Source organism: Heliconius melpomene, chromosome 19, assembly GCF_056956725.1.
Source record: "Heliconius melpomene rosina isolate 202511_hmr_F chromosome 19, ASM5695672v1, whole genome shotgun sequence".
NCBI lineage: Eukaryota > Metazoa > Arthropoda > Insecta > Lepidoptera > Nymphalidae > Heliconius > Heliconius melpomene.
The window spans coordinates 14,050,218-14,065,687 of NC_140407.1; the positions used below are offsets into that span (position 1 = coordinate 14,050,218).

Consider the following 15,470-nt stretch of genomic DNA (forward strand, 5'->3'; position numbering starts at 1 on the left):
GCCACCGTCTGTTATATTTTTATTAATTTTCATAATAAAAGGAGTTGCTTTAAAAATTAATATAACAATTTTAATAACAACAATATATTAATGCTAGTAATAATTCTTTAAAAAAATTAAGATATCCAATTAAAAATATACATGTGAAATGAGAGCTGGAATGTTGACTAATGCGTTGTTCTCGAATCCACAAACTAAAAAAAATTAAATCTATATGGGTTCCGAGTTTTTTGTTCACTCGGGATATAGGATATCCCTAGGCTCAAAATTTCAATCGTCAATTTTTCGTACAAAAATTTAAAAAATGTGTGATATTCGTTCATTGTTATTCAATATAAAGATATAATTTTTAAATTCGATCGATTCGAATATTTATTATTTCTCTATTGAAAAGTATATCTGCAAACTTATTTTACGTTATGTAAAATAAAAAAAGCAATATTAAGAAAATTTTCAGACAATATTATACGGCCTTATATTAAACATTTCGTTATCAGTACGAACATTACACAGAAAACAGTTGATATTAATATAAATGTCTTTATTTAAAGCGACGACAACTTTGAAATCGGATATTTGTCCAAATAGCTTGCAATTTCGAGCGATTCGTGACCAATTTAAGTTTTGGTTGAACGGTCACGGCGAACTAATAAACCATGGTGAATTATATAGGTATATGTTTTGAAATAAAGCAAGGAATGCAAGGAGGGTAACGGCTTTTGGGATTTTAATCCTGGCGATGGTCATCTGATGCCGATACAACTGCCATGCATCTTCAGCCATGCTTTAAAAAAACTCTTAAATCTATCCAATCTTTGTCAGAATTTGGAAATTTGGGCGGAAGTGTGATTATAATATGATTAAATAAGAATAGTGTATACTTATTTAAAAACTAACTCATAATCTGTTATTAATTTTCATCTAATCTACTCCATTATAATGTAAAACTCTACGGCTTATAGTGTAGAACTCTATTTGTTCTAGTAAAAGTTATTTTTAAATTACTCCTTATTTAAAAAATAACTTGTGTACGCAAGTTTTCTTGATGAGTTTCTAATTTTATTTAACCTTTTAAGCTGGTTTATTCAAATTGATGAAATATAATATTCATATTGATAATATATTTTTTAGTTACTTCAAGCTCATCTCAAAGTAATTTGTAATTTACATAGAAATTACATAATATTCTTATATGCTATAAAATATGTTATTTAACACTTTCGTTAAGATTCGTTACGTCACTACTACAGTATTTTTTTTTTATACGAATACATATGTAATTATAATGCTATTGTAACCTTTTTCATGAATAATCGAACTACTTTAACTTTTACTTTTTAGTCTTTTATTGATAGGGGGAATGAGGAAATGAGGGGAATGAAATATTTAATATTTTATTTCTTCGATGTGGTAACGAGGCAAAACGCGATGTTGAGTTCCAGTACTCACCACGTAATGTCTCGAGAAAGCTAGCGCAAAGTGGGCAACACAGGACACAGGAGTCTCAATGGGAACAGAATGTCTTAACAATAGGTTCCCTCTGTCTACCTTGCTACTTGCGGGATACAGCGTGAACACATGTTATGTTCATTTATTACCTGTAAAAATTAATGGAATCACATCCAAAATAAGCATTGGTAATTAACTAAAAGCACACATTTTACGTCAGAACTGTTAAAGTAATTATACCGTTATTTTTATAAGGCAGAATAAATAAAGTACTAAAGTATATACCCTGTTACACTTGTAAATTTCATTTTAATGCTGTTACTCATATATATTTCTCTTTTAATTGAATTATTTATTTAACAACACAAATGTATATTCTTAAAATAGGCCACTCATGTTTTTATGGATCCATTATAGTTTACATTTTATGAGATTTTAACGCTTTTAAATACTTAAATTACATTGAGCTCTTGTTTTACCAATCTGCATCTCGAAATTTAAATAATATGATATGCATCTACTGACTTATATAGTATACTAGTGGACCCGAACGCGGCTACGCCCGCTTGGCCTATACGAATATTTATTAAATATATTTATGAAATTATTTTCAGTTTTCAATAGAGAGATGCGTTAAGCTCATTTTGGGTGACGTTTTCTAACAACATACTTTGCAAATCGTTGCTTAGCAATGGTCGCATAGCGACGGTTGTTATTAACATGGCCGAATAAATTGCATGTCAAATTAACAAGTATTTTAATATATTGGTATATATCGAAAATATTACAAATATGAGAAAAAAAAGTATCCTATGTTCATCCCGAGACAGTCAAGTATCTCAATATGAGTATTTTATCACAATTTAATTAGCGGTTTGGCCCTGATTTCGTAACAGACAGACAGACAGAGTTACTTTAGAATTCATAATATAGATAGATATTGATGCTAAAATCAATTAAGGTATACGTACCTACGTACAGTGTTGTATTTATCAGTAAAACACGAGGTACTCGAAGTACGAGTATCCGTCGCGACGTGCACTATCTCGTGTTGTTGAGTCGTCTTTCAAAAGCACCTCAGCACAGACATCTAAGTTAACAACGTTTCTGAATCTAACAACAGTTTGTGTTCGTGCACAAGACTGAATTTGTGAATCTGAACGAATTATAATACATACATATATTTAAAAAAATATTGGTGTTTGTTTTCAGATTCCATCGAAACAGGTAGACTATTTTTTATGATTTTTAGGGTTCCCTATCTCAAATGGTAAAAACGGAACTTATCACTTTTTGTTCGTCTGTCCATCTGTTAAGGAATAAACCATAACATTTTTCATTGACATATAAAAAATTAAAATATAGAACATCTGATCGCTAATTATAATAGTCCACCTAAAATATAAGAAATAATGAAATGCCGCCTTTTTAATGATTACTGAAAAATTTAAAAACATGTACACTATAACCAACGTTAATTATGATAAAAGAACATTTAAAAAATAACTAACAGTCGTACAGTAAAAAATATATATCGATAATAGATGTCCTTTGAACAGAAACTGGAAAATGAAAATAGGATTCACGTTTTATAATAGTAAGTAATTTCAAATCGCTATTCAATTTGCCTTTTCTCTTTTCCGCAGCGAGCGAGCATGGAGGGGAACTATAGTTTAAGGGATTGAATAAAAATGAAAATTGAAATTACTTACGATTCAAAACGCGGAATTGTTTTTCAGAAATGAAATAGGTTTCAAGGAAATGTATTTTGTTTAAGAAATATCATAATTTATTTTCACACACAGGTATACTCACACAGGCTTCTCGTATATGGACGATATTGGTGTCGACTCACTCGCGAGCTTGTTGTCTTTATTCACCAATTTACTTACATTTGCGCGCCGGCCCGCGGGTCGTAAAGTAATATTATCCACCACTGGGCGGGGCATAGTGCCTCTTTTACGGGCCGCGAGCGAGCGTCACATGGGAAATTATTTGACGTGGCGTTTAATGGATTTTTGCCTTCATAACATGCTACCTCCAGCCAAATAAAAATGAAAATATACCTAATACTTAAATAAATAGAATGAAATGCAGGAATGTGGAATATTTTTAGAGCAGTCTTATATGGGTTTAATTGTGCAGTTTTGTGGTATTTCCCTTGAGACAGAGTGAATGTATGCACTCGGTTACCAATTTTGATGCTTTTTGTTTCATACACGATATCTGGATAAATTATTTTTTATAATGCATTGCAATTATTATTATATCTTAATAGAAATATGTTTAGTCATCATAATATACAGTAATGAGTCTCTTATAAAATTTTAAGTAGTAGTTTTTAATATAAGAAATCTTTCCTTCTTTTCTATTTATCTTTCCTCTTTATATACATAACATGTTTTACAACTATGTATTCAGCATATTCAGGATTTTCCAACGATATATACCTATAATAATTGATACAGCATATATGAAGAGTGATTATTAAATTTTGTTTCAGAGTATACGGTTAAGAGCCTGGAACTACTTGAACTGAGGGTACCTGCACACGTACCTCTCGGTACTAGGCCGTCGATGTCATGTCGATGGCAACTAGGACCCACTGACGTCCTTTACTCAGTGAAATGGTACAAAGATGGTAAAGAGTTTTTTAGACATGTCCCACGGGATTACGAGCCAAGGCGAAAGTTTTTACTGCCTGGAGTTGATGTTGAGGTAAGTGTCGTTTTACCTAATTACACTAAATGAAAATAATTCTAAAATAAGTACAATTTATTATTTATTACACATTTTCTTTTCATTTTCTCGCTCTGGTAACGACGCAAGGTGCGGTGCTGAGTTCCGCCACCCAACACGTAATGTCTCCAGAATTTAGCGGAAACTGGGAAAAGGTTCCTTCTATCTACCTTGCTATACGGGATACAGCGTAAAGCTTATTTTAAATGTTGATATATATAACTTGTGATATTTCCCCAGCTTAGCAATTTCAAAGTAAGCCTCTAACTAAACTTCTAATACAAATAGTTAAATAATGAACAGCCCGGGAAACCGTATAATTAAATTAATCGGTTAGTAAGTCAAGTCGTTTACTCAGGTCTCGGCACCACTTCCCCCACAACTGGCGGATATTACGCCGTGAAGAGGCAGCGTCAACAAACCCTCACATGGAGCGCTACTCTGAGTTTCCGACAATTAGTTGCTACGTTTAACACTTGCCAACTTCAGGGTACACAAAAATCTCTCTATCTGGCTCAACAGTGTTTACCGAAAAATATTATAGTTCTTTTTCCTTATTTACTGCTGGAGGAACGTTTTAAATTACTTTTTTAATTAAATATACGTTTTAAGTAAATATTATATTAGAAGTTAAGTTCTAATTTACTGCTTAATATAATAAAGTTTCATTGTTTTATTTTCTTTGACCGCAAAATGTTTAGTAGAGAGTTTTTAATAAATCTTTCTTTCTATAAGTATTAAATATACTTTAGAAATAATCAAAGTTTGTCTAACCTGCTATGTGAAGAATAACAAAAAAAATATCTATATATCAATAAATAATATTTGTAAAATATAAAATTATTTGGACATAAAATAACAAATTTGTATTATAATTATACAGTTAATTATTTTTAACGAGATGAAGTCAATTACTTCATACAGCTTGTAATTTCCTTTTGCTCTTTTGTCACTTTTGTCTTTTGAAATCGTAAAATTAATATGAATATGAAGTATTTCTATAATATTTTTAAAGTTTTTCATTATATCCCATGTATAGCAAAGTTGGTGGTGTTTGGCCTAGTGTTAAGACACTTCGTTCCCCATTTTCCACTTAATTTTCGTGACATCGCACGTAGAATGGCGGAACTCAATCCCGCGCTTTGTCTTATTATTACAGGGAGGAAATTATAATATTTATTCCCCCGAAAGGAAGTCGAATCCACAGACATCGTGCCCCTGCCCCACGATGAAAAATATATGATATAAAATAAAGAATAAAAAAAACGAAAATAAAATGTAGAATGGAATATTATGTGACTGTCCCAGCTATACCTAAGCTGTTAAATAAAGCGTGAAACTAATGAGATACAAACTCTATTTTTCATTACTAAAAAAAATAGAATATAAAATCAATATTTCATTTAAAACATATTACATAGACCAGCGTCTGCACGTGAGTAGTAGAAGTCAAAAGATCAATAGAGTAGTAAATAAAAATACAATTTTTAATCATTATTTTCCTTTAAGAAGACCACGGAAGTGCTTTTATTTTTAAATATAAATATTCTCGGGCAGGACTTAAATACACAAACGTCGCGCGCAGTGAGACAAGTTGCAGTTCTCTATATTATTTATTTAAAGCAAATAGATTGATCTCAGGCTGTCGTAGCATAGGAGCACAAGCGTGTGACTGAAAACGCGACGGTTGTGGGTTCGATTCCCACTCGTGGGATTTTTATCATTAATTTAAATTATTCAATCCCTCGCTCTGATAAAGAACAAAATCTCGGCGTTGTGTTCCGCCACTCAACACGCAATGGCTCAAGAATTCAGCGGGGAGAGACGAAATGTCTCAATGGAGTGTCCTAACACTAGGTTCACAGATTCCCTCTGCCTACTCCGCTATGTGCGGGAATACAGCTTGAAGCTAAAAAACCTATTGATTTTTCTTCAATTCAAGCTTAAATACGTAATGACTTTGGCCATTTAAATTATTTATTAATTGACATAGTTACTTTCAAAAATGTTATTTATCTTAATACATTCATTGTATATCCTGCATATAGCATGATAGCATAGTGTTAGGACACTCCGCTCCCCACTTTCCGCCCAATTGTGCAAGCAAGTGGCGATCAATTCTACATTATTAATCCTATACGTATTGCACAGATCAGAGAACACAATTATATAGTAGTTTTTAAAGTCACTCGACCCAACAGAAATATCTTCGTTAATAAAATGCGTCAGCTGCGAACAATCTCTCACAATTTAATAACTTCGGAGCGCAGTTTATGGCCAGTTGGTTCCATGTAAACTGTTGTTTCATGCAAAAGCATAAGCCAATATCGCTATCTAAAATGAAAGGATTTACGAACGAGCTTACATTATATTCGTTAAAATAAAGTATTAATTAATTAAATTTAAATTAATAAGTCAAATTTAGTAAATTCTAAGATTTGTTAGTAAAAGCTGAAGACTTAACTCTAAAAGTTCAAAATATAAGCCAGACCTAACGTCATATAAATTTACCAAACTCTTGTGATTACCAAATTAGTTTTGAAACAGTCGTCGTTTTCTAGAAATTCGTCGTTGTTTACTTATAAACTGTCATATAACCTTAGAATTACATTGATACTTACCCCCAGGTGACCCCGTGTGCTCGTTTGCCTGGTCCTTTCCGTAAAGAAAAACGGAGTGTCTTGACACTAGGTTCGCAGGTTCCGTCTTTGTACTCTGGTATGTACGGTATTACTAGTTATTAACTTCTCTGGATTTTATATTATTCCTTTGATGCAACTCATCATACTCCCAAGATAATTTCATTGTTTAGTTGATATTAGTAACATATACCTAATATTGGGGAATATATTTTGGTAGAAATATATTAAAAGCAGATGTCAAAACTTTTGAGTTATGCGTTGCTGTGCCTACTTGGCCTTTCAGCGTCACGGCGGGGGAGCAACGAGTACTGAGACGACCTTAAAATTTATGAGCCCTGACAGATACCTTAACCTTACCAACTTTGCTTTATATCTGTTCTAGGAACCATAAATTTCAATTGTAGGTTCAAAAATAAAATATAAAAATAATTAAGTACACAGTAATTACTTTTTAAAAATAACTCTTTTCGTAGTAGTTTTGAATTTTGAACTTTAGAATTGAGTTTTGTTACATGCGTAATTTTTTTTAGCTTCGCGCTGTATCCCGCACTTAGCAAGATAGACAGAGGGAATCTGGGAACCTAATGTTAAGACACTCTATTCCCATTAAGACACTTCCGTTCCCCATTTTCCTGCAAATACTGAGGCATTGTGTAAAACAAGAAGATAACCAAAAAATATTAAATATTTTACAGCATACTCTAGTTCCAAAAACGGCCTCATCCTACAACTTAATAACACCATAAATGATTATTTCTTTACAATATTTGTATTTAGTTGTATCGGTATATTCATGCTGCAAACGTTTACTACTTTAGAGCATAATTATACATTTTGCTAGATAACAATTATAAAAATAATCATAGTAATAAAAGATTTCAATTACACAATCTCTTTTGTTGCAGCAATCAAGCCCCAACGGTTCTAACGTGACTCTCTCACCAGCCGTGCTCGAGACCGGCGGACGGTACCGCTGTGAGGTGTCAGGGGAGAGACCACTTTTTCCCACTGTGTCTGATCATTCTGATATGGTTATAGTTGGTATGTATTTAAATTGTATCTATTTATAAGTAGTGGAATAGAAAACAATTTTTTTTTGTTCAACATTTTCAAAAATCTCATTTTTTTTAGCTTTACACTGTTTGCATGTAGACGGGTTGACAGAAAGAGCCTAGTGTTAACACTCCGTTCCCCACCTTCCATAAATTCTGGAGGCATTGTGTGTTGATTGGCGGAACTGAAATCGGAAACGGAAAGCTGCGCTTTGCCTCGACACCAATACAAAGAAATGAAAATATCAAATATTTTCATTAACCCAATCTCTCACTTTTACAGTCGTGTTTATATATTTATCTTTTTAGCTTTGCCCGCGACTGGACCTATCATAAGTGGATCTCGTCTTCGCTATCAAATTGGAGACCGAGTTCAAGTAAACTGTACCTCTGGACGTTCGCGGCCTGCTACAAGGCTCACCTGGTATGTGAATGGGGAACCGGCGCCTTCCGCTGCTGTCCTCACACCAGAACATTACCAACATGATGATGGACTAGAGACCACCAGTCTTGCTTTAGATTTCAAAGTTAAACCAAAACATTTTAAAAAAGGAGACCTAAAGTTAAAGGTAACTAAATTGTTTTAAACAATCTTATTCTTTTTCCAGATATATTTTGTTTTAGCTTCACGCTGTGTTCCGCAGCATAGCAGGGTAGGCACAAGGAATCTAGGAACCTAGTGTTAACACACTTTGTTTCCCATTAAGGCTTTTCCATTCCAGAGAGTTAAATATTTTATTCCCCTTAGTAGAAATCGAACCCACAACCGTCGCATTTATAGTTGCACGCTTGTGCAACGGAAATGTTTTGATTGAGTAAATATTTGTGTGGCCAAATTAGAAAAAACGTTATTGTAAATAGAGTTAGATATTTTACATATTTTCCCGTTTCTTAATATTTTACTATTTACAGTGTCTTGCGACAATTGCGACAGTTTACTGGAGGAGTAACGAAGAAAGTGTACAAGGGGAGAGACCAAAGGGTTACGCTCGATCGAGGGAACTGTTAGAAGGGACGTCGCGAGCTGATCGTGTGCAAGCAGCTGGAACCGGTCACTACCAGTCAGCATTTACCACGCTCATACTTCTATCAGCAGCAGCTCTTCAGCTTCCTTACAGAGTATTAATTTAGGATCGACAAAACATTCCATTTGTATTATATTATATTATATGAATTGACAGAAATTTATTTTATGGTAAGCTGTACCAGCGACAGGTGCATCTCCATAATAAGCCTCCTTAGCGGCTTTGATCGTACGTATTTATATATATCAGATAAGAATTATTTTATCATTTTGATATGTGTACCTTTGTATTCCTTTAGGTATGTTAATTATTAACTTTTATTATTATTTATTGTTTTATATATTATGTTAATATACTTGAAATGGATTTTAAATTTGTATAATATAATATTTTAATTTTTGTCAAGAATTATATAATTTTATAGGATTTATAATAAAAGATTAAACACAAATATGTAACTTTATGTCATTAATCCAAAGATGCATAGATTTACCAAAACGTTTTTTTTTTCATTAAAAAATGCAAATAACTAATAAAGATTACTAAATATAGTTATCATTAACATATACTATATGTATATAAACATAATATTATATCGACAATTTCTTTTTCCATGTCATTTAAAATGTAAGATGTTGATAACTCCGGCTAGTGCTATTTAATGCATTTATTTATAATTTATTATTATTCAAAAATTACTTTATATCACGTATAGCCTATATTATTTTAATAGTAATTTTAACCTTTCATTAGCATTTGTTGTTTCATACTTCAAAAACATAATGTGAAATTAACATAGGTAAAATTAAATTTGATAGCATATGAATACAAAAGTGCATACGAAATATAAAACTAATAATAATATAAAACTGCATTAGTTCCGCACTAGATCACAGAAGCAAAGACACCGAAGTTTATTATCATCTTTATATATCTAATGAATTTTAATATTACAATGTAACGTTAATAGCATCTGTGAATTTACGTATAAATAGATAAAATCTTTAATATTAATACCATTTGAAAATGTGCACCGAAAAATTTATGTGGAGGAACTAATCTTTTCTTATGAAGAGAAACTGACAACCTACAATTATACTTTAATACATATTCAATAAGATACATTAATACTAGCAAGCCATTGATAACCCTAGTCAAATATAATAAAATAAATAAAAATAAACGAGTATGCTTTAGATCACACGACTGAAGTAAAACTTCTTTAACTCTGTCTATATTTGATTCCTTTTTATATTGTGAAACGTAACTGGCAATATATCTCTCTCTTTCTAATTTTACTAATTTATCTCTCAATTTTCGTTTGCCTCGCCCGATCACACTTTTCGTAACGCTCTCGTCACGCATTCACCAGCTTACTCCCAAAACCAAACGTACATAAAGAAGTTTTATTTCAACAACATAATGTATCTAAGAATAAATTATAAAAATATGTCACAACTATGAAAAAGCTGAACATAATGTTAGCAAAGTATAACAGTAAGCTTATATAGTCATTAAGTATGAAATACACAGTAACATATTTCATGCAAAACTGTTTTTAACGAGTACACAAACATAGTTTAGAATGTAAAGCGCCGAGAATGCACACGAGCACGACTGATACGTATTTAAAAACTTATATTCAAGACAAAACTCTACAGGGATATTCTGATTCTCTATGAGAAGAGATAATAGAAGTGTGCTTATAATAGAATAACCCTGTTATCTTTATCTAGTACCAATATATCGTACTTCTACATAGTGTAGAGCGATTGACGCCCTAAGTTTAGGGATAATTAATGTGAAAGTGTAGATTGTACTATACTACCAAAATAGAGTGAAAACGCAGTCAATTTGCGGTTTAACCGTTCTAGAATAAAACTAGTTGTGTATTATATTAAAATTGTAATTAGTAATCGTATCTGGCTCTAATGCTTTATGTAATGCCACGAAAGTAATATATTTACTATGAAAATCCAACCAGAAAAGGCTAATCCTAAATTTGTAAAAACCAAAATTATTTACACTTTTAGAATTGTCTCGAAAACGACAAAAGCAGTTTTTATAGTTTATTTTCATTTAAATATGTATTTGAAAATATTGTATATACATATGTAGGTGCACTGTACATAAAAAACCGGACGAGTGCGAGTCAGTCTCGCCCACCGAGGGTTCCGTATAAATTTCATGATTAAAGATTAATGGAAACGTGACTTCGTGACAAAAGTCAACTCGACTCATTTCTTTGTGTATCAAACGAACTATAAATATTATTTTGTATATTTTTTTCTACTATATAAATACCAATAAATTTAATTTTTTCAATTTTTTTTTCTTTTTTTGTATTGTAAGATTTTTTCAATTTTTTCTTACCAAATTTCATAATTGTAGGTCCACGATATATATACCCTAGGTTTTGCTTATTCCGCGAATTTAATTTCATACATAATGCAGCAAAAACGATACATAAACGCATTTTTTATGCATCGAGGGACTAAAGACCTAGATATTTTATATACAATTGGACAAAGTGACTCTACAAGTGTTTTGTTCTTTTTTTATCACGGAACCCTAAAAATGAAAGTAGTTAAATAATAAATGTAAATTTTATAATAGTTATTTAAAATATTCTATTCTTTGTCCAAATTCCAATAAAAAATAATTGCTATTTATGTTTTATATATAAAGTCTCTATATGGTATAAGTAGCTGCATAAGCCTTTTCTTATGGAGATGAAAACAAACGTCGACGTTGATTAATTACCTTAGCAAAATTGTAACTGTCTATACATACATTCATAAATAATATTAAAATTATCAATGTTATAAAATATAGGTATTCTTATTTGATGCAGATTTTAGAAAATAATGAGAAACATATCCGATGTAACGAGTGATAGAAAAGTTCTATTATAGCAAAATAATTATTGTAATTCAACGTTAAAATACTTCTACGTTATTTAAACACACATTAACATTATCTATATACTTTGGTGAAAATAGTTATTTATTAAATGTATGAAATATTCTATATAAATATAATTATATAAAAAAACATAGAAGAGACAATTATGATAATTTTGAGCGTTTTATGTTTGTGAATGTGAAAATTGCGAACGAAAATGACATTAATCTTTGTGTGTTATAAAAGGAAATGTTTAAAATACTCCGTTAAAATTGTTGCTTATTGTTATAAAATATTATTATAAGTATGTAATTAAGAATATGTAAATAATGAGTAAAGTAGCTCAAAGTAATTGAATATTATAACTATGTGATCCACACGATGTCTAGTTTTTATTTATCCCAAATTGTCTTATAATTTTTGTTAGAATTAAGAAACACCGTTTTTTTAAATATTATTAATATTTTCAGCAGTCGGGGTCAAACTCGCCATCCTGTAACACCATCATGAGTAGGTACAATCACATCAGGTATCAGGTATAGAGAACCTATTGCCATGACACTCTGTTCTTCATTTTCCACCCGAATTCAAGACGTTATGTGTTGAGTGGCGGAACTTAACGCCTCCCTTTGCCTTGGCAGAATGGGGAAAAGTAAATAATTATTAAAGCCGAGTAAATTATTTTTATTTCCCCGTTCAGTATCGACCAACCCACAAACATCGAGTGAAGAAATGTCACTGCACTACGATGAAGTCTTACAATAGTTTGCATTTTGAATATAAAATAAAATTTCATTGATTTTTTAGAAAAATAAATACTTTTTATGTACCTTATTATATTCTCTAACTTAGTTACTTTGATTTAATTTTTCATAAAGTTATTTAGGAAAGTTCTTTGTTATCTTTATGATAAAAAAAATGATTTATAAAAGAATATATATTAAAGAAGTTTTAAAGTAACAACGAAGAATAACATTATTTAGTGTATAAATATTTCTTATAAATAATAGAATAATTTTTTGTGACGATCATAAATTATGCTGAGTTCTAGACTATAAGCCTATGAGGCCATCGTGGCACAGGGCGGTTTTAGTATTTTCAGTTCCTCGCTCAGGTAACGAGGCATAGCACAGCGTTCAATTCCGATACTCAACACGCAATGCCTCAAAAATTCGGCGGAAAATAGGGAACAGAAGTGTCTTTATAGTAATGGAGAGTCTCCTCTGCCTACTCTGCTGGGTTTGGGATGCAACGTGAAGCTAAAAAAAACAATATGCTTAAAAACTTTTGAAAAATAACATGAAAATTACAAAGAGACAAATGGAATTCTAGAAAATGACAAGTCAAGTAAACTTAGTAAACATTAAGCAGCAGCTGGTAATTTTCTGGGTGTTCGGAACAAAAATTTTCCCACACAAATACGAAATGTTGTTCCACCACGTGCCCACAACAACATTAAAGGGATTACAAGAATTGAGAAATTTTACTCTAGATTTTAATTAAATGATTACATTGAGCAATAATTACTTTCTTAAAAAAAAATATAAATGATGAATTGGTATACAAAGCAGAGATTTTAGTATTTATGACACATCCGTTTGATTCCCACTCGAGGGAATTAAATATTTAATAGTTTCATTTTTTGCTCTACTAACAAGACAAAGCGCGCCGTTTAGTTCCGCCACTTAACACGCAATGTCTTGAAACGCGGAAGATGGGGAACGAAATGTCTTAATAATAGATTCCCTCTGCTAATTGTGGGATATAGCGTTAACCTGAAAAGCTACCTAAATTGATTACATAAACTAAATCCAATAAATAACTTAAACAACAAGCTGTAAAGTAATTATTAGTCAATATGTCATCACGTTGTGTACGCAATCAAATTTTAATCAAGGAAATGAATTTATTTCAATATTATTAAAATTTTGGTTACATTGAATACAATTAATTGTGTAATGGATGTATTGGGGCAAAAGCTAGAGAAAGCTTTTATCTAGAACAGCGCGGCGGTCTCTTTTGAGAGATTTCAACTTAACAAAAATAATGAAATAAATATATATATATATATATATGCCCCTGAATCACAACTGGCCTCAAGCTATTAGATTGTGCACGAGGCACGAGGCACAAGTGTGTCACTGTAAATGCTACTGGTTGTGGGTTCAATCCCCACTCGAGGAAATGAAAGATTTATTTAACTTTACATTTTATTTTTTTCAATCTGGTGTCGAGGCAATGCGTGGCGTTGAGTTCCACCACTCAACACACAATACCTCCACAATTCAGCGGAAAGTGAAGTGAGTGAAGTGGAGAACTGTGTGTCTTAACTAGGCTCTGACTAGGTTCCCTCTGCCTGTTCTGCTGTGTGCGGGATACAGCAAGAAGCTTATTTTTTTATTTGTTTTTAATATATTAGATAAAGCATTAAGTAAATTAAGTTTTAGTCTGTATCATTATTATGTTAAAAAAATTAACTCTAAGGATCTTGCGTGTCGCATCCCCATTAGACGTTTGCATACAGTTTGCATAATGTAATACTGGGCAAGGGGCCGCAGCGCCCGCCCACTGCCTTTTTCATAGTAAAAATATAAAATAAATACCGTTTTTATTATAAATATATTATATATTAAACAAAATAAAGATATTCACATATAAAAATCTTTTATAAACAGACAACAAATAGAATATCTTGGCGCATAGCGTCCACCTGAAAGCATAGGAATGAAAAATAAAACAACACACGTCTAGAATCCAATATACTTTTAACAAAAAGAGTTAATTTATGTTTGACTTACAAAGCTCCATCGATCTGATCAATTGTCATTGGTACTATGACTCATCACGTCCCCTTCCATGCACCCACGTGCCTTGCATTCAACCCCCCTCGATAAGGAAACCAAGGGAACTAATACAAAAGGGGGATGACTGGAAATGGCTCACGCTATTGTGACGGACGAAGGGACGACTTATATCTTCCGTAAACATATAAATACTTTGATTGAGGGCATGTCTTTATATCTGTTTGGAATAATAAATATATTAGGAAATCTTTTTTTTTTTATGTTTAACATTTTTTAAGGGCTAGGTGATGCAAGGATATGACTGTAAGCGTGACGGTTGCGGGTACGATTCCTATTAGAACCTGGGAACCTGGTCTTTTGATACTCCGTTCCCAGTACGACAGTTCCGTTACTTTCCGATGAATTTAATATATATTATATTGTATTTATTATATATATCTGTATGTATTTTCAAAATTGATATTTTATTTTTAATTTTTTTTTTTTTGCACGCCTACACTTTTTGTTCTCCCACATGACAGGTTGGCTGGTAGAAAATGCTTGTTAGCGTTAAGCCCGCCTATTGTACATTTTTTATCTTTTTTGTGCAATAAAGAATATAAATAATTTTCGATGTGTTGAATACGAGTGGTGGTAGATGATAGTAGATTAAATTATTAATTGAACTTACTTACTAGACTAAGTATAAAGTATGCGTGTCAAACATTATATATTTTTTTAAATATTAATTAACTACCAAATTGAAATTTTATCAGTCTTGGAAATTACAGTTGGAATTTTATCGAATGTCAATTTAGTTGATTGCCACCCGGTAACCATTTATTAAATGTATTTATTGATATTTGAATGTTGTTA

General features: G+C 31.7%; 1 protein-coding gene across 1 annotated transcript in view; it reads left to right on the top strand.

The window, feature by feature from the left end:
• LOC146528950 (uncharacterized) overlaps positions 1–12,193 on the top strand; it is a 74,041-nt gene extending 61,848 nt beyond the window's left edge. Inside the window, exons 3-6 of the mRNA XM_085202769.1 lie at positions 3,953–4,167; positions 7,736–7,871; positions 8,192–8,451; positions 8,795–12,193. Coding sequence (XP_085058895.1) covers positions 3,953–4,167; positions 7,736–7,871; positions 8,192–8,451; positions 8,795–9,013 — 830 coding nt within the window. The 3' untranslated portion in view covers positions 9,014–12,193. The remainder of the gene's footprint in view (positions 1–3,952; positions 4,168–7,735; positions 7,872–8,191; positions 8,452–8,794) is intronic.
• The last annotated feature ends 3,277 nt before the right edge of the window (positions 12,194–15,470 follow it).